The 18,358-nt window shown below is 45.4% G+C and overlaps 1 protein-coding gene across 1 annotated transcript in view; it reads right to left on the reverse strand.

Annotated features, from left to right (window-relative positions):
- The window catches only part of TBC1D2 (TBC1 domain family member 2), a 44,106-nt gene that overhangs the window by 1,458 nt on the left and 24,290 nt on the right, over positions 1–18,358 (reverse strand). Inside the window, exons 9-13 of the mRNA XM_015420672.1 lie at positions 17,141–17,325; positions 13,927–14,403; positions 10,004–10,124; positions 1,155–1,340; positions 431–552 (exon numbers count right to left, since the gene is read on the reverse strand). Coding sequence (XP_015276158.1) covers positions 431–552; positions 1,155–1,340; positions 10,004–10,124; positions 13,927–14,403; positions 17,141–17,325 — 1,091 coding nt within the window. The remainder of the gene's footprint in view (positions 1–430; positions 553–1,154; positions 1,341–10,003; positions 10,125–13,926; positions 14,404–17,140; positions 17,326–18,358) is intronic.

Genomic DNA, 18,358 nt, shown 5'->3' on the forward strand with positions numbered 1-18,358 from the left:
ATAATAGCTAGCAATCCAAAACAGTCCAGTGGAGCCTGAGCGGTGGGTGTTGCCTTCTGACGCACTTCCGCTGATGTCAGGGGGTGTGGCATATGCAAATAAGTTATGCAAATAAGTTATGCTAATGAGCTCCTGCACCTCTTTTTCTATGAAATGACCCCTGGCAAGGGGGAAACTCATTTTAGTCCTGATCTACTTCTGCTAGACGTTACTTCCTGGTTTCCAGTGTTCCTCAGAGAATGTGGCATTCAGTCTGCGGTTTCATTCCTGACCACCCTTTGTCGTCTGCGTTTCAGTTTCTGCATTTCTCCGGTTTTCAGAACGACGAACTGGCTTTTCCCTACGTAAGTTTCTATCAGGCATCTGTCTGCCAGCCTCCACTCCAAGCCCCAAACTCCTGATAAGAAAGAAAAATCCCCATCTTTGTTACCTGCTGTCACCGATTGTTTTGGTGAAAAAACGAAGGTACTGGTAAATTTCCAGGCCGTCTTGGATCCTCAAGATCGCATCTTCATTGTATTTAAAGATCGCCAGAGCATAACGGAATATCACCTGGAGCAAAGGAAAACACAACCTAGGATCGGAATTCACATAATCCAGTGTGGGCAGGAGATAGCCACGCCCTCGTAGATCATTCTTGTTTTCCTTGTTTGTAGTTTCTGTTTCTTGGGGGCGGGGGGGGAGATTCCCGCTGCACACACATTTTCTCCCTCTAGTGGTTGATTTGATATTACATTGACTCATGTCAGGCATATCTCCCTGCAGATTTAAACTGCAGGTTTTTATGCCAGACATAAACTGGTGTAATATCAAATCAACCACTAGGAGGTTCCAGTTTCCGGTGTGATGGGCATAACCAGCTTGTTTGGGAGCTTTGAAGATGATTCAGCTTAAATCAACCACTAGAGGGAGCAAAACATGCATAGAACGGGGGGGGGGGACCCTGAAGAATCAAGAACTTTCAAGTGAGTAAAATAAGAATGTGTGGAAAAACCCATAATGATGGCAGCATTGAGAAAGGAAGATGTACATTCAGTAAAATCGCCCAAGGACCCAGAAGCATGGCCAAATTAACCAGGGCTGCTGAAGCACTTTTGCCTTGGAGACCAACGTATGAGTGAGATTTCATGCATGGATGGAAACGGTTTCCCTACCTTTGTCCCTTCATACAGAAAGGCGTCCCAGACCCTGAAGAGGATGTCACTGATAAGACTGTCTACAAACACAACCAGGAACCAGTTGAAGGTCACAAGGGCCAAGTCGATCCGGTGCTGCTCCAGGTGAGCCGTCAACCTGGGAAGCTTCTCTGACAAGAAGTCTTTGAAGACTCTTTGATCGACCTGAATTTAGAAAAAAAACAACAACCCAAAAACACAATAACAATGAATAACCTTGTTTAAAAGGAGGTTTACCCCAGAGATGGTGAGGAGGAGAGGAGGAGGAGAGGAGATTGGATTTATACCCCGCCCTTCACTTGGAGTCTCAGAGTGGCTTACAAACTCCTTTCCCTTCCCCTCCCCACAACAGACACCCTGTGAGGTGGGTGGGGCTGAGAGAACTCTGACACAAACGGCTCTTTTTCAAGGACAGCTGTGCCAGAGCTTGTGACTGACTCAAGGTCACATCAACAGGTGCAAGTGGAGGAGTGGGGAATCAAACCCGGTTGTCCCAGATTAGAGTCCATGCACTTAACCACTACACCAAACTTAACCAATGGGCAACAGGGGCAGTTGCCCCAGGCCCTGCAGTTAGGGGGCTCCAACTGCTTATGACCTCTCCACCCCCAAAGGTGGAAAAGAAGAAGAGCAGGCCCCTCACGCCACTTGCACCTGCCCCAGATGGAGATGGGAAGTGCCAGGGCTACTTTTGGGCAGGAACACACAGGAATGGAGTTCCGGCTGGCTCCTGAGTTGGCCACGCCCAGCAGGAAATCATTAGCATAATAGGCCACACCCAACAGCAGAAACTCATTAGGAATGGCTACTTTAGGGGTGTGTGGCCTAACATGCAAAGAAGTTCCTGCTACAAAAAAAGCCCTGGGTTTTGACAACAAACAAGGTAAACAGAATAAGAAGCAAAAGGTTGGTGTGGCTGGATGACCACACTTCTGGTAACATGTGGGTGCGGCCCAATATGCTAATGAGTGGTGCTGTCCGGGGTGTGGCCCAATATGCTAATAAGTTTCTGCTATTGGGTGTGGCCTATTATGCTAATGAGTTCCTGCTGGGCTTTTTCTACAAAAAAAGCCCCGGAAAGTGCCATCAAGGTGCGGCTGACTTATGGTGACCCCGTAGGGTTTTTAAAGCAAGGGGCAAACAGGTGGTTCTGCCATCACCTGTCTCAGCATAGCAAGCCTGGACTTTCTTGGCGGTCTCCCACCCAAGTATGAACAAGAGCTGACCACGATTGGCTTCTGTGATCTGACGAGATCGGGATAGCCGGGGCCCTCTAGTTAGCTGCCAAATAGGCCACCCTATATTTGCCCAGAATCTAACCATGGTTAGGAGATTGGGAGCACCCCACAGACTTGCATAATCCTCTTCCTCCTCCTGTCACACATGGGCATTCACATGTGCACCCTTTTCAGTTCTGAACTAAACACGGTTACCATCATGGTGGCACTGGTGTTTTCACAAAGCACGGTTGGCCTGAACTACAGTTTCAACGACAGTTTGGCACTTTGCCTGGTTAGTGGATATGTTGATGCAGTTCCAGCGTTATCTATGGCCAACTCCCAATGAAGGGGGGAAGGAACGTGCAAGCTCACGCTATGCTCCTGCCCATGGTTACGACATCAGGAAGTATGAGGTCTGCACCAAACAAAAGTGTTCTGAACTAACTTCCTAAGCCCATTCATTGTTTTACCAAAACTGCCCCCAACCTTCCTATCCAGAACTGAGAGTGTAAGCGAGTCCTTTCAGCCTGTTTGAGAACCAAAGCACTGAGGAATTATATTACAGAATTTGTTCAAAGGCTAGGTTATTCCCCAACAGAAAATTAAGAAGGAACTGAAACGGAGAATATTTCACCATTTAGGAAATGAATAGATGACAGAACAACCACTCATCTTCCTTGTGTCAGTTACTCAATTGCACATGCAACAACCTGGAAAAGAAAACTTCGTCTGCTAAGACCTCAATCTAGCTAAAGTCAACCAGTCTCTATGCTTTCAGTGGGGCTTCAGAGGTTAGCCATGCTGGTCTGCAGTAGACCAGTTCGATTTGAATACAGTAGCACCTTAGAGACCAACGACACTTTTCGGGGTGTAAGCTTTCAAGAATCAAAGCTCCCTTCATCAGATACAAGCAGGAATAGATCTCTGAGTCTTTATATCCCAGTCAGAAGGTGGGAGGGATGGTATAAAGAAGGAACTCAGGATGACAAGGTACAACGTGCATTGTAATCCACTTGATTACAGCACAGGGGAAATACTTGGGGGCAGAAAATTAGCACATGTAGTGAGACAAGAATCCTATATCCCTATTTAGTCCTGGAGGGATCCATTGTTCTGAACTTGTGAAATTCATTCACCTTTTAAAAATTATAGCGATTGACAACTTACTGCATAGTTATTTCCAAATTAAACAGATGACTAACACTGCCATCAGAACAGTGAACAGACTTGAGGAGGATTCTGTATTGACCTCCTTTGGATTGCATTCTAAATTGTTTGGTTGTGTTAACAACTAGCTTTAGCTGGATCATGGACCTGGGTGTACCTTTAAGAGTGCAATCCTAAACAGACTTACACTCTTCTAAAACCAGTCGGCTTAGATGACGCCTGTAACTCTGCTTTGGACTGCACTATAAATGAAACAAAACATGACATACACATGACATTCTACAGTACTACGGTGATGTGTTGAGAAATGGCAAAGCCTCCTCCGATAAATTATGCACGTTGACAAATGCTAACAATTAGCAGTACTTAAATTATACATGAACTTTAAAATTATGTAACTATAGACAGTGTTAATACTGAATGCTTAGGAATTTTTTTCCCTTGCCAATTTGAAGGTTCTCACTTATCTATTCCAAACCATGCTCCACACACCCTTCATTCAGAGGTCCCTTTTTCCAGGTCTTCTGAAAAGAATTCATTTTCTTATCCTTAGATAAAGGTATATAATATATTCTGCCACTCACTTTAAAACACCTTCTGGATCAAAAAGGATGAAGCGGGACTGGCAAATAAGTGGGCCCCGTGCAACCCTTGGAAGAAACAACAAAGTTTACCGGCAGCCACCCACCAAATGTAGCTGACATCTGGACAGGGCTGCCAGGTTGCCCGCTATGGTGAGAAATAGGGGGGCCAGGTTTCCTCCTATGGTGGGAGACATCCTGGCTGGAGCCCTCCATTCCCCACTACCATTTGATAGACTGGCATGGGGGAATATGGGGGGTTTCTTTGGTGTCTCACATCACTTTTGGTGCAAATATGGAAGTGATGTCATTGTGTCAATGTAGTGTGCTAGGATTCGCCCAGAACTCTGTGGTTGAACTCCAGGGGTTAACCACAAAGTTACAGCATCACCCCGACATGATGCCATCAGTTCCAGTTTTGTGGTGGATACAAAGCTGCATGATGGCATTGCAACAATTTTGTTTCAACTGTTCTCCTTCAGGTACACACAGTGATCCCTTTATCATTATTTTCCCATCTCAGTAAGCATTTAGGAGAGATCAACCATCACGGAGGTTTTTAGGCATCGCCATAAATTATGTAGCATCAACATTCAGAGATGAACTTGGGAGGCAACTCCCAAATGCCTACTGTGAGCTTTCGCCAAAATAAGCAAACATGTTGTTTTTAAAATTGGGACGTTTGGTCCTGGAAATCAAAAAAGGTTTACCACTTCATTTACTGTTTGTAATAACTATACCACAGAGGACCAAATATCTTTGTTTATCAGTGCATGAAAGCAACGCCCAAGTGGAAATTATTTTTATCCCAGCTTGCTAAAATTGAAATTGTTGACTTATTATCTAACAATAGTATATATTATAGTATATATTATTATATGTTATTCTATACTCCATACAGCTATTTTAAATTAAACTGGGGAATTCACTGCTAGTGATGGCCACGAGCACAGATAGCCGTAGAGATTAGTTGGATTCATGGGGGAGAGGTCGCGCAGTGGCTACCAGTGACTGAAGGGAACCTCCATATTCTGAGGCAGTGAACCTCTGAATACCAGTGCTGGGAGGCAATCACAGGGAAGATCTTGACCTCTATGCCGTGTTTGGTTGGCTGTCCAGAGCAACTGGTTGGCTGCTGTACAGAACAGGTTGTCGGACTAGATGGACCACTGGTCTGATCCAGCAGGACCCCCCCTGATGTTTTTATCATCTTATTTTTTTTTAATACTGATTTTTTTAATTTTTCAAAAAAGAAACAATTTACTTAATAAGGAGAGCGGTGGCGCAGAGGATTTATCCTCTGGTTAACATCTGAACTGAACAGAGCTGCTGCCAGTTCTAGCCCACGCTGGTGTGAGCTACCAGCCTTGTCCCCAGCTCGCCATCCACCCAGTGGTTCGAAAGCTTCGGCAAGTAGATAAAATGGGTGCCACTCCTTAGAGAGGGTGGGCACACTAAACCCCCGTGGGGGAGGTGTTAGCCGGCGAATGGAAGGTCCAGCTCATAAGCTCGGAAGCCTGGAAAAAAGACCTTTTCGGCATTAAGAAGCCTGTGATGAGCCAATCCGGCCAGGCGGTGGCAGTGCGGCATTACGACTCAAAAGCAGTCCTGGAAGAACTGATGTCATCTAGCCACGCCGAAAAAGTGAATGCCATCCGGAATACGCCTGAAGCTTACAGCTGAACAAAATCTCCGTTGGCTGCAAAAGTGTGCGATTTAAAGAATTATATGTTGTCCTCCCTTACCCTTTGAAACATTGTTAGTCCCTTGTGAAAACTTGTGTAACTGTAAATCGCTCAGAGCCAGCAGCTCTGCAGGATGAGCGATCAATAAATCGAAAGGTATTATTATTATTATTATTATTATTATTATTATTACAAAAATATGTGAAATTGACATAAACTTTTGTATAACAATAACTCTTAATAACAACTTATTATTAACAACCTATAAAAAACACAATTGCCAAAAAGTCTATTATATATATATTAACTCTAAAATTTTTCCAAAATCCAACATTTTAATACAGTGCAATACTTCTATATTTCGCTGGAATATGGGGCAACTTGTTTGCATGAATAGATGTATATTCTAAAAATGAGAACCATTTTTCCAAGAGATTATTGCTTTTTAACATTGACTGTGCTACTAACAAGTGAAATTATTTTAGCAACTCCTCAATCCAATAAAGCTACCATACATGTCTGAAAAGGGTGGGAAAGCCCCGTTGTTTCATTTTAGCAACATTCAGTCCATTCCTACTAATCTGACCATGATTATATTTAAATACATTAGGGAACTTCATGTCTTCTTTCTTCAGTCACTTGCACAATGTAGCAAGAGACGGGAATTGTAGTTCGTTTCCTATTTTTAACACATATTTTTCATGTCTGCAAAGTTAAGCCTTTTCACTTATTCCCCAATTAACATTCTTCCCTTAGTAAACTAAACCCACTTTGATCATCTCTGACACACTTATGAATGACCCTGCCTTCTACCTTCTTTGTATTATCACGGATTTTAAATTGCAATTTATTGACTTCATTTATTGCTTTGACATTATCTTGGCATTGTGAGCCCAAGAGTCTGAACAGCTACAAGGGCAGCATATGGCTTTGATGAATTAATCTACAGATGTGCATGTATTTAACTTGCATGATTTGTGGGTGCTTTTTAAAAATATTATTCAACTATTTGAATCTTTATGTCTCTCTGGGACAGCAGACTTTTCTGCATGGGTTTTTTTTTCATTGGTTCTGATCCCATACTGCCTCAGTTCACCCCCTGATTTCTGCATGCATTTCTGTACACCTTTAGTTTTCATTTCTTTTTGTTGTTGCTTTTCCCCAGGGTTTTCCAGCTCTTTTGAGACCACTTTTACTCTGATTTTTTTTTTTTTTTGGAAACTGTCAGCTTTCTCCTAGTGCATAATGTTTCTATTGGTTTTCTTTGTCCAACCCACCTCCAGCTCACCTTTCAATGACTGGACTGTCATCATCGTTAAACCACTCCCTCTCCTCTCCAGATGAGTTTTGTTTTGTTTTTTTAATGGCCCTGAAATATCAATATAATGCTGTAGTGTTATAATGATAGGTTAAGCAGGTTCTCTGAATCCACAGCTTTCTCTCTCTTTTTTTAAAAGTAAGTCTCTCCTTCATGGAAAAAGGCATATCTCTGCAAGGGAAGGGACTAGAGGTTTCCTTTTAAAAAAAATGAAAACTGGGAATTCAGAAGACCTGCTTAAACTATCATTACAAGACTACAGCATTACAGCAATATGCTAGAGACCTTTTTAAAAAGGGGGTGCCCTGACAAGAATGACAGCACCCTCCCTTGAAAATCCTCATTGCTTAAATCACTTGTGGAAGAAAATAAAATGACTCCACAACTGTAAAAACGCACAGGGAGGGCAGACGTGCAGGAGAACCCCTGCCAAAACCGATTCTAATGCTTGTTGATTGACTGCCAAGAAAAAAACAGGAGTAACTTGTGTGTCCGGAAAAGGTCAAGGTCCAGGAAAATGTCTTTAAGGGCAGGAGGACGGAGGCTGAGGCCACAGAGAAAGACCTGAGAATTGTGTGGAGTTAAGAATTAGCCAAGGTTGGTTGGAAATTCTTTCAGCTCCTCCTAAAGGCACAATCTTGCTCCCCACTTGCACAGGGCAGAGATCTTGCACAGGAGCAAACACTCCGGGGTGGGGAGAAGGCCGGGCCAGCTTTCTCTCCCTTGCCTCCATCCTTCACTAGCCAATCAACAAGAAAGTTGCCTCTAGCATGTGAGACTGAAGAGAGGCAATGAGAAAGATACGACCAGACCAGACTACGCCTTCATCAATGTTCTCAGGAGCCTGACTTCTGTCCTTCCTTTCCAGGCAGCGGATGCTGCAGCCTCTTATTCCTGTCACAGCACATGCACAAGGCCTCAGGTGATCAGGCCATGGCCTGCATGGCAGAGTGGAAACTCCACCGCCTTTGCTCTGCAAACCCTCCATATCAGAACCGATATCTTTAGTTCCTGTGCCATTCAAAATCAGTAGTGCCACTGACTTTCTCACAGGGGCAAGCGACTAGGGGACTCTATTGCAGTTGGAGACTGGTTAAGGAAAGGCAAGCTTTTGGCTGGTTCCATCCAACTATATATGTATTTCTCAAATACAATTCAGTTATTTTCTGAACAGGGAGTTCACAAGGTAAACAGAATAGTCCCCGAGCCTCTTGTAAATTTCGTATTTCGTCAAACTATCATTTATGGAAGTTATAAGATTCTCTAGAGTAGCATCTCCTTTTGTGGTGTAGTGGTTAGAGTGTCGGACTAGGATCTGAGAGAAGAACCAGGTAGGAATCCCTACTCTGCTACGGAAGCTCGCTGGGGGACCTTGGGCCAGTCACACTCTCTCAGCCTAGCCTACGTCACAGGGTTGTTGTGAGGATAAAATGGAGGAGAGGAGAATTATGAAAGCCACCTAGGGCCCCCCACTGGGGAGAACAAAAAAGGTAAAGGTAAAGGTTCCCGCCCCCACTGGGGAGAAAAAGCGGGGTATAAATGAAGTTAACAAATTTATTTATTTTATGAACGTACATGAACACATGAAACCGACTTACGCTGAGTCAGACTATCGGACCCTCAAGGTCAGGACTGTCTACTCTGACTGGCAGTGGTTCTCCAGGGTGACAGGTCCATCACCTGCCACCCGATCCTTTCAACTGGAGACGTTGGAGATTGAACCACGAGACCTTCTGCATGCCAAACAGATGCTCTGCCTCTCAGCCACTGCCCCCTCCCTTCACTTTTCTCCCCTACGAGGACACAAAGCAGATTATCACATCCTTCTTCCCTCCGTTTTATCCTCACAACAGCCCTGTGAGGTTGGTTAGGCTGAGAAAGAGTGACTGGCCCAAGGTGACCCAGCAAGTTTCTGTGGCAGGGTGAGGATTTGAACCTGGTTCTCCCAAGTCCTAGCCTAGCACTGTAACCGCTACACTAGCTGATCCCTCACATTGTGGCTAAGGCAGTTAGTACAGCCACAGATATCCTTTAAGCCTTTGCCTCATTCCTCCCTAATACTTGTCACTTTTAGATTCTGAGCTTGGGACAAGATCAGGGTTGTGTGTGTTGTTTTTTTTTTTAAATCCAAGTGCTTAGGGTTTGGGGTTGAAGCCCTGTCTTCATAATGATATAATATTCTTTTTTTAAAAGTTTCTTATGCCAGCTATCTAAGGACGGTCCAACTGGATTTGACCAGGAAGCAGCAATGGTCAAACGGCCCGCGGCTAATAATTTGGAAACAAGTTTCCTTGTCTCTTTGGGGATTTGGATACCATTCCAAATATCAAATATAAACAACTTTGGAGAGAAAGGGAGCTTAATCCTAGTAATTTGGAAGATTGCCTTTGAGACAGCCACCCAAAAATGATGGATATTGGGGCATTTCCACCACAAGTGAATTGGAGAACCTTTTCACCCACAGAGCTTCCAGCAATTAGGTCTGGGACCCTGATTTATTTTATGTAATCTATTGGGATGGAGATACCAATTTGCAATTAATTTATAAAACTGTATCCTAATTGAATGGATAGTGGATTTATTCGAAGGTGAACTCCAAATAGCATCCCAATCATCTGTTGTAAGTTCTGCAGGCAGCTCTTTCTCCCACATGCCAACATACATTGGTAATTTAGGGTCTAGGACCTCAATGAGAATTTGGTGTATTTTAGATAAGAGACCTTTCATAACCCTTGAAGATCCAGTTGGAAGGGTCTCAAATATAATATTCTGATTATAGTTAATTATTTTTAAAAGAGACCATGTCTTTATGGCACAATATCCCATTGTTTTGCTCAGCTAGGTGTGCCAGATTTACCTGTGAGCCTATCAGCGTGTTGCTGTAGTAATCCGGAGGCATCAGATTCTCGACAATGTGAACTAGACACCAGAAAGCGTTTTCCTCCTCCTCTAGGACCAGCAGGGCGATGGCTGCTAATCTATGATGAATAAGACACCATTGTAAGCAAGACACTTATTCTTGTGGCCACAACCAGGACTCTGCACAGCTGTGGTGCAGAAAATGGTGATCCTCTAGGGCAGGGGTCCCCCAACATGGTTTCCTGTGGGGCACAAGGTGCTCGCAAACACCTTTCCTGGTGCCTGCCAGTGCCAACTATTCTTAGGAAGTAGGTGGGGCCAGGTAGGGCTCTTGCCCAGCAAGGCTTCTGATTGGCCGTGCAGGTTTTAAAAAATCTAACTTCAGCAACAGCTGCCAGCACAGCACAAAGATCTTCACTGTGTGATGGAAGGTAAGCCCCAGCAACCATTTTGTGGCTGGCTTTGCCTTCTGTGGCAGCCATTTTGTGGCTGCACGCACCACACTGTGTCAGAGTTCCAAAGGTTGCCCCCAAACTCAAAAATGTTGGGAACCACTGCCCTGGGGTAGCCCCCCTGGGACCAAAGTGAAAGCAACACAGGGAAATGGTGAAGTGTCAGTGGCTTCTTTGACACTCTCAACATGCACAAAGGTTCAGGGGAACGCCCAGCATTCCATTCAGTGTTTAAGCCAAAAAAGTTGCTTTCCTGCCTCCAGCAGTGTGAACAACAACAGTGGACACTTTAAAGAACCCCCTGGCTCAGCGAATAGTTCTCTTTCATGTGTTGATGTAGCTTGGTCGGACCGCAGCAACTGAATTTCAATTCAGGAGGCATGCAAACATTCTCTGTCATAGGGACTCAGTTCAGACACAATACGAAAACACGGTTTATTTTAACTCTGGTTGTATGCAATCAGGGTTTGTATGCAATCAGGGTTTGGCCTTGACAAATAACAATTTCACCGCCATCGCTCTTTCGGTTTTATGTACTCCAACTAACCATGGTTTGCAAGGTCATCTGAATTGAAATACACTATGCATAGCTAATTTAAATGACACCATGGTTTTTGCATGACATCTGGACTAAGCCAGTGGTTGTCAGGTTACAGAACACAACAATCCATAAAGAACAAGCTAGGAAGAGTAGCAGTCAACAAAGAGTTAAGATTCAAGGCTGTTGTGGGTTTTGAACTGGTAGCTCGATGAGTAGCAACCCAACAGGTCCCTCTGCCTATAAGGTGCCAGGGTGGCACAAAAACTACAAAGCCTGGGCGCTGCCCCTACAACCAGCGAAGACCATTAGAACGTGACACCAGCATCAAGGGCAAGGGGAAAAAATCCACATATTTTGTTAAAGGTTAGGTTAATCTTTCGTATATAATTCTCTGCTGCACCCAAATCAGTAGCTTTTCCTTGGGAGTTGAACCTCCAATATGGACTGCCAACAGGGCTGCCAACCTCCAGGTGGCACCTGGAGGAGACCCCCTGCTATTGCAACTGATCTCCAGACAGCCAAGATGTAAGCCACCCTGAAAGTAATGTAAGCCACCCTGAGCCCAATCGCAGGGAGGGCGGGATATAAATATGATAAATAAATAATAAATAAGATCAGTTCCTCTGGAGAAAATGGCTGCTTTGGAGGGTGGACTCTATGGCATTGTACCCTGCTAAGGCCCCTCCCCTCCCTGAGGTCCACCCCCAAAATCTCCAGGTATTTCCCAATCCAGAGCTGGCAACCCTACCTGCCAACAACTTCCTGTGCTTCAGAATGGGTGGCCGCAGTCCTTGATGCGCTTACTCAGGTACAAGTACCTTAAACTCAGTGGGACTTGCTTCTGAGTGAAGATGCTTAGGACTGCACTGGACGTCAACAGCACAGAGATACTGGGCAGGAGAGAATTTAAAAGCTGCCATTTGGACCTCAGCCTCATCTTTATGGCAATGTCCTTCTTGTGTGGCATCTGTTGGTACGCCACAGACTGCATTTGATTGGAAACCAAAAGTACTGATCAAACCACATGGGGACTATGACCCATTGAATCACCAGGTACAGGCTAATAAGGCCTGGAAAGAGAGTTCTCTTCTTGTTCAAGGGTCAACTGTCATATAATTCAAGAAAGGGCCCTTGCAGAAGAGTAGAGGCAATTACACTTCTGACTACACATCACACTGTTTGACAGCCATAGCAAACTTTGGCAGACCTTACTGTCATCAGGGAATGACTATGCTTGCAAGGATTCGACACTCAACTGAACCATCTGGTTTGCTGCCAAACTGTCTGCCTCTCAGTGTAAAGTTGCCTTCTTTAGGGCAGGGGTCCCCAACCGTTTAGAGCCCATGGGCACCTCTGGAATTCTGAGACAGGGTGATGGGCACAGCCACATAATGGCTGCCAACCAATGCAGAGCCAGCTATAAAATGATGGGGACTGAAGTTATATATAACTTTAACACTGACTCCTCAACATTTCAGGCAGACGATCTGTTTAATAGGATGCTTTTTCATGATTCATGATTCCCCACTCCTCCACATGCAGCTGTTGGCGTGACCTTGGGTCAGTCATAAGTTCTCTCTGAGCTGTTTAAGAGCAGTCCTCAAAAGAGCTCTCTCAGCCCCACAGGGCATCTGTTGTGGGGAGGGGGAGGGAAAGGAGATTGTAAGCTGCTCCGAGACTCCTTCGGGTAGTAAAGGGCGGGGTATAAATCTTCTTCTTTATCTACACAGCCAATCAAAAGCCCTGCCGGGCAAAAGCCCCACCTGACCCTGTCTGCTTTCTAAAATCACTTGATGGGCACCAAAAAAGATATTGATGTGCACCATGCTGGGGACCCCTGCTTTAAGGTCACAACAGGAGTAAAGAACATGGCAGGGGAAAAAAATTCTCCCTAACCCATGCCCCTTCTAACTCAGTCTGTTTTCCTACAATTAACAGGTGGTTGTTTTCTCTTGGACAATATAAAACTCCTCCTTCCACAGTGCATGTTTAAATTTGTGAATTTCATCTGCTGCACTGAAATAAGGATGGAGTGATTTGTCACTCATATCGTCTAGTTAATTTGAAGCAGGGTGGCGGGGAGTGCAATAGGAGCCTGGAACATGGGGGTTATTACAGATTCCAGATATTCCTGCAAATTTGGGCCTCTGTATTATAAGCAATGGAGCTGCGGTGGCTCAAGTGGTTAAGACGCTGAACTGCAGGCTGTGGAAGGTCGGTAGCTCAGCAGTTCGAGACCCGAGTGTGCCGCATGACGGAGTGAGCTCCCGTCTCTAGTTCCAGCTCCTGCCAACCTAGCAGTTCGAAAGCAAGAAATTGCAAGTAGATAAATAGGTACCACTTTGGTGGGAAGGGAACAGCGTTCTGTGCGCCTCAGTGTTTAGTCATGCCGGCCACATGACCACAGAAACGTCTTCGGACAGCCCTGGCTCTTCGGCTTTGAAACGGAGATGAGCACCGCAACCCTAGAGTCGGATTCGACTGGCTTTCGAGCAAGGGAACCTTTACCTTTATTATAAGCAATAGTGATTACTACAATTTCATATTTTTGCCTTGCTTTGGAATAACTGTTAAATATATCTCCTTTAAAAAAAAAAAGTTGTACAGCTAAAAGGGGATTGTGGGTGACAGTGCCAGCAAGTCGCAGCCAACGTATGCCAACCCTGTAGGGTTTAGAAGTCAAGAAATGAACAGAGGTGGTTTGCCATTGCCTCTGCGCAGCAACCCTGGACTTCCTTCATGGTCTCCCCTCCAAGTACTAACCAAGGGCGACCCTGCTTAGCTTCCAAGTTCTGATGAGACTGGCTAGCCAGGGCCATCCGGGTCAGGGCAAATTGGGACTCTTCAACTCTAATAATTAATCAATAAGGTTCATCTTGAAGGCGTAGAAGAGTTAGAAACGGTAGCCACAAGCCACGAACCCCTCACCTGTTCAATCCCTGGCAGTAGCCAATGGTGGGATTTTGCCGGGAGAATGCCAGCAAAACCCTTCGGAGTTTGGGAACAAGCTGAGAGGTAGGTGACGTGAAGTGCTTATTGTTGGTCAGCGTGCGGGGCAGATCCAGCTCGATCTGCCGGGAAGCTGGATGTTCGGCAACCTCACACTGCTTGAGCAAGTTCTTGTAGTGCCCAGGAGAACGGACATGCTGCACCTGGTGACTCACGATCCATCTCCACACTCTCTGGCGGTGCTCGACTGGCACACCGCAGCGCAGCAGACTCTTCAACTCCGCCGAAGGAATCAGTTCCCCAAGGTTATCCCACCGCTCGGAAAGGGACCTCTCCAGCACATCGTGGTTGAGGAGGTGGCTGGACTTGATCTCCAGAGCCTGGATTTTTGCCAGAAGCTTCCAGTCTTCGGCTTCGTATTCAGGAACCGTCATAAACCCATAGTCATCGTATTGACTGGTGAGGAAAAAAGAAGGAGTGGGGGCAGGGAATCAGATTGCTATGGCTACTGATCGATCAATCATTTGCCTATTACCAAATTCAATTTAAAAATGTCTATCTTACAAGTCCTCAGAGTAGGTGCCTTCTTGATCACAGAGTAATCTTAAACTTCCTTTACTTAAAATAACTAGGTGTAACTTAAAGTTCCACAAACCATCACTTACTGTCAGACAGCAAGGCCATATTTAATCTCTGTTTCTCAAGTGTGGCCCCCATCTGCGGATATCTAAATCTGCAGATGGGGGGCACACTGATTCGAAACAGATATTTCTGCAAACTTGGGGGACACCTCAGGTTTACAGAAAAATCTGACTTCCTTAAAAATACATTTGGTGTTAAATCCCCCCCAATAAAAAAGCATTATCTGTGCATGCGCAAACAACACACTACCTTGAATCTGGAGAGCTGGCAGTGCTAGACACCAGGGGATGCTCCAGGCCTGGCTATGGCAGACACTGGGAGACGCTCTGGGCCTGCCTGCGGCTCCCAGACACCCCCACTGCTGCGGCCATGTTCCAAGGTGAGTGGTGGGGCCTGAAGTCGCACTGGGCTCAGCAATGAGGGGAGATGGGATTCCCCCGTGAGCCTGGCAGGCCCTTCCTTGTATCTCCCATTACACTTACATACCACTAGTCTAAAAAAAGTAGTCTAGTGTGCCCCTTGATGAGTAGCACCACTGATCAGAATTTTCCTTCACCAACTAAAACTGGCCCCTATTTAGCAAAACAGAGCAAACGTCCAAAGGCACCTTGAAGACTGAGAACATTTACTTCAATAAGGTACCACTGGAGTCCAGTGTTCCCTCTAAGCTGAGTTCGTGTGAGCTAGCTCACAGTTTTTAAGCCTCCGGCTCACACATTCTGTGTCTTAGCTCAGGAAGGGATGGCTCCAGAGCAAACTAATTTATGGAGTAGCCGAATCGCTCACTCACAACTTCAATGCCAGTAGCACACAAAGCAGAATTTTTGCTCACAAGACTCCACAGCTTAGAGGGAGCCTTGCACTGGACTGTTGTTTATTTTGCTACGACAGCCTTAGATGACAACCACTTTGCAGTCATCACGGAAGGCACCCTGTTTAGTCCCCAACTAAAGCTTCTGTGCCAATTAAAATCTGCAGGCAAGAAGAATGGTGTCTCAGACACCAAGATCCATCTAATTCAGCATTCTAGCAAGGATGAGCTGGGTGTTTCTGGCTGCTCTCCATCTTTCAGAAGTGCATTGCATCTCTGTATTTACTTATTTCACTTCATTTGTACCCTGCGCCTTTCTCCCCAATAGGGACCCAAAGTGGCTGACGTCATTGTCCTCGCCTCCATTTTATCTGAAGACCAATCCTCCATGAATTTATTTGCCTAATTCCAGAAATTAATTACGTGTTGCTTTCTTTATCCCAAAGCTTCTGCAAATCAATTTCCTACAGGTCTGGAATAGATGTTATCTGGCCAGATTCCATAAGTATTTTAATTCAAGTGTTTCCCAATGTGGGTCGCAAAGTGGGTTGTGGGTCAGCACTCCCTGAAGACAGCCCTGCCCTTTCCATCGCTCTCTTATGTATTTCGGAAACCAAGATCTGACCCTGGAAACAGTATCTTCCGCGTCACACACTAGTTGGTGTTTCTTCTTTACTGCATGTACATGTTGATCTCCTGATGGTTACCAGAGTGAGGTTCTTGCATTTTAAGGGGGATTAGGGAGAGTAATGGAGAAGGGGAGGGTGGTCGAAAGCTGGGATGCACTATCAGCAGCAAAGACCATAATTGCAGCAAGCTGGAAAGATGTTAACCCCATTTCCTGTGGAGGATGGTTTACTAAAATTTGGGAACTTTTGACGATGGACAAAATTGCAGATTCCATGGTCATCAACTTACCTCAAATTTGCTGGCTAAATGGACCCCGTTTTTGGACTATATGCACCATAGCCAATCTACAATAACCAACTATATACCACCATCACATAAAGAAATTCTAGCCTGTTTATAAATTTAGTATAAGAGACACCCAATCAAATGTTTGTTAATCAGTTTATGAGTTCACTGAGTTTGTTTATTCTATTTGTTTGATTTGCTGCTCCTCTCAGACTGAACGCCTGCAGAGAAAAGTGGCATGCATGTCACCCGTGCTTTCTATGCGTGCGTTCTGGCAACACATCCTTCCAAAAGGCATTAAAATTGATGGCAGCCCTATAGGGGTTCACAACTCAAGATGTGGGGTTCCATGACCCACATGAAGTTTCCAACTCATGGACCAAAGACCGATGCGCTACACCACAGTCAGGTCACAAAACCTGCTTGCCTCTACCAGACTGGCCAACTTCAGCTTAGACACTATGCAAGATCCAAGTTTTGATCTCTGAACCACCCATTTGGTAAACACCAGAATTTCTGCGACACAGTGTAATCTTACGCAGATTTACTCTGGCCTAAGCCCTTTGAAATAATGGGATTTGCACTTTTAGAAGAGCAAATAAAAACCAGTCACGCTCCATATGTACCAACAGACACATAAGAACATAAGAGAAGCCATGTTGGATCAGGCCAATGGCCCATCCAGTCCAACACTCTGTGTCACACAGTGGAAAAAACCCAGGTTCCATCAGGAGGTCCACCAGCAGGGCCAGAGCTTCAGAAGCCTTTCAACTGTTCCCCCCCTAAGCACCAAGAATACAGAGCATCACTGCCTCGTGCCATTACTTGATTGGGCTCTGCTGAACAGGAACGGTGGCTTCCTCCTTTACGCTCCACTGCAGTGCCTCCTGGATGAGGCCCTTCACCATTTCCACATGGTCACTGGCCAAGTCTGGCAATCCTTGCAGCTTCCGCAGCATCATCAGGTATTTGCTCTCGATCTGGCAGTTGTGGGCTTGCAGGCGAGCACACTGTGACATAAAGTGAGGATTGCTGCAGTCAGACGCAAGAGCTGATTAGGACATTTGTTGCATCAAGAGCAGTAATGCATAAGGCAGGCAACACAGTGGACAATTCTGAACCTCCTCCAGTTTCCTCATCCTGTTGGAAGTGAAGGACTCTGCACTGTCTCTTAGCCTCTGACTTAAGAGGGGGACTATAGAGAGTCAGAGAGATAGACAGGCCACGACCCTGATCATACTTCCCTTCTGCAGCTCTGATGCTACCCCTTTGATATGTAGGTTGCTACTCATAGGGAATCTTCCTTCCTGTTTGACACCTTCTCTCCACACTATGCTAGCCTTCTCCATCTTGGCACCAGGAGGGCAGGACGTGCTTCCTGCATCTCTATCCATCCTAGCTAGTTAGCCTAGGTAAGAATCCTATCTCTACCCTATCTTGTTTAGAATGGAGTTCCTTACAATAAAGGACTCTTATTAGCTATTGCAAAGAGGCTCTGTCTGTAACTTTGTTTCTTGTCAGAATGCAAACCAGATAGGCTCTGCTGCGTTATGTGCCTTGAGCACTCAGGACAGTATATATCAAAGCCATCAAACTTCACTGGTAGTCACCCACTTTGGCCCCCCCACAATGTGAAGCTCATGGGCATCACCTTACTTTTCTCCAGTGGAATTAATGGCAGCCAGCTACTAATACAGGAGTCAAGGAGTACGCCATGAAATACCAACAATGAAAACGTGAACACACGAAGCTGCCTTATACTGAATCAGACTCTTGGTCCATCAAGGTCAGTACTGTCTACTCAGACTGGTAGTGGCTCTCCAGGGTCTCAGGCAGAGGTCCTTCATATCACCTGTGGCCCTTTCTTACACACCCAGGGAAATGCCGATTGTCACGTTGGGGTTAGGAAGCAATTTTCTCCAGGCCAGTTTTTTGCCATCTTCTGGGCATGGAGCAGGGGTCACTGGGGGTGGGTAGTGGTGACTTTCGTACCTTGTGCATGGGGTTGGACTAGATGACCCTGCAGGTCCCTTCCAACTCTAT

The sequence above is a fragment of the Gekko japonicus genome, unplaced genomic scaffold (assembly GCF_001447785.1).
Source record: "Gekko japonicus isolate JY-2015 unplaced genomic scaffold, Gekko_japonicus_V1.1 scaffold1242, whole genome shotgun sequence".
Lineage (NCBI taxonomy): Eukaryota > Metazoa > Chordata > Lepidosauria > Squamata > Gekkonidae > Gekko > Gekko japonicus.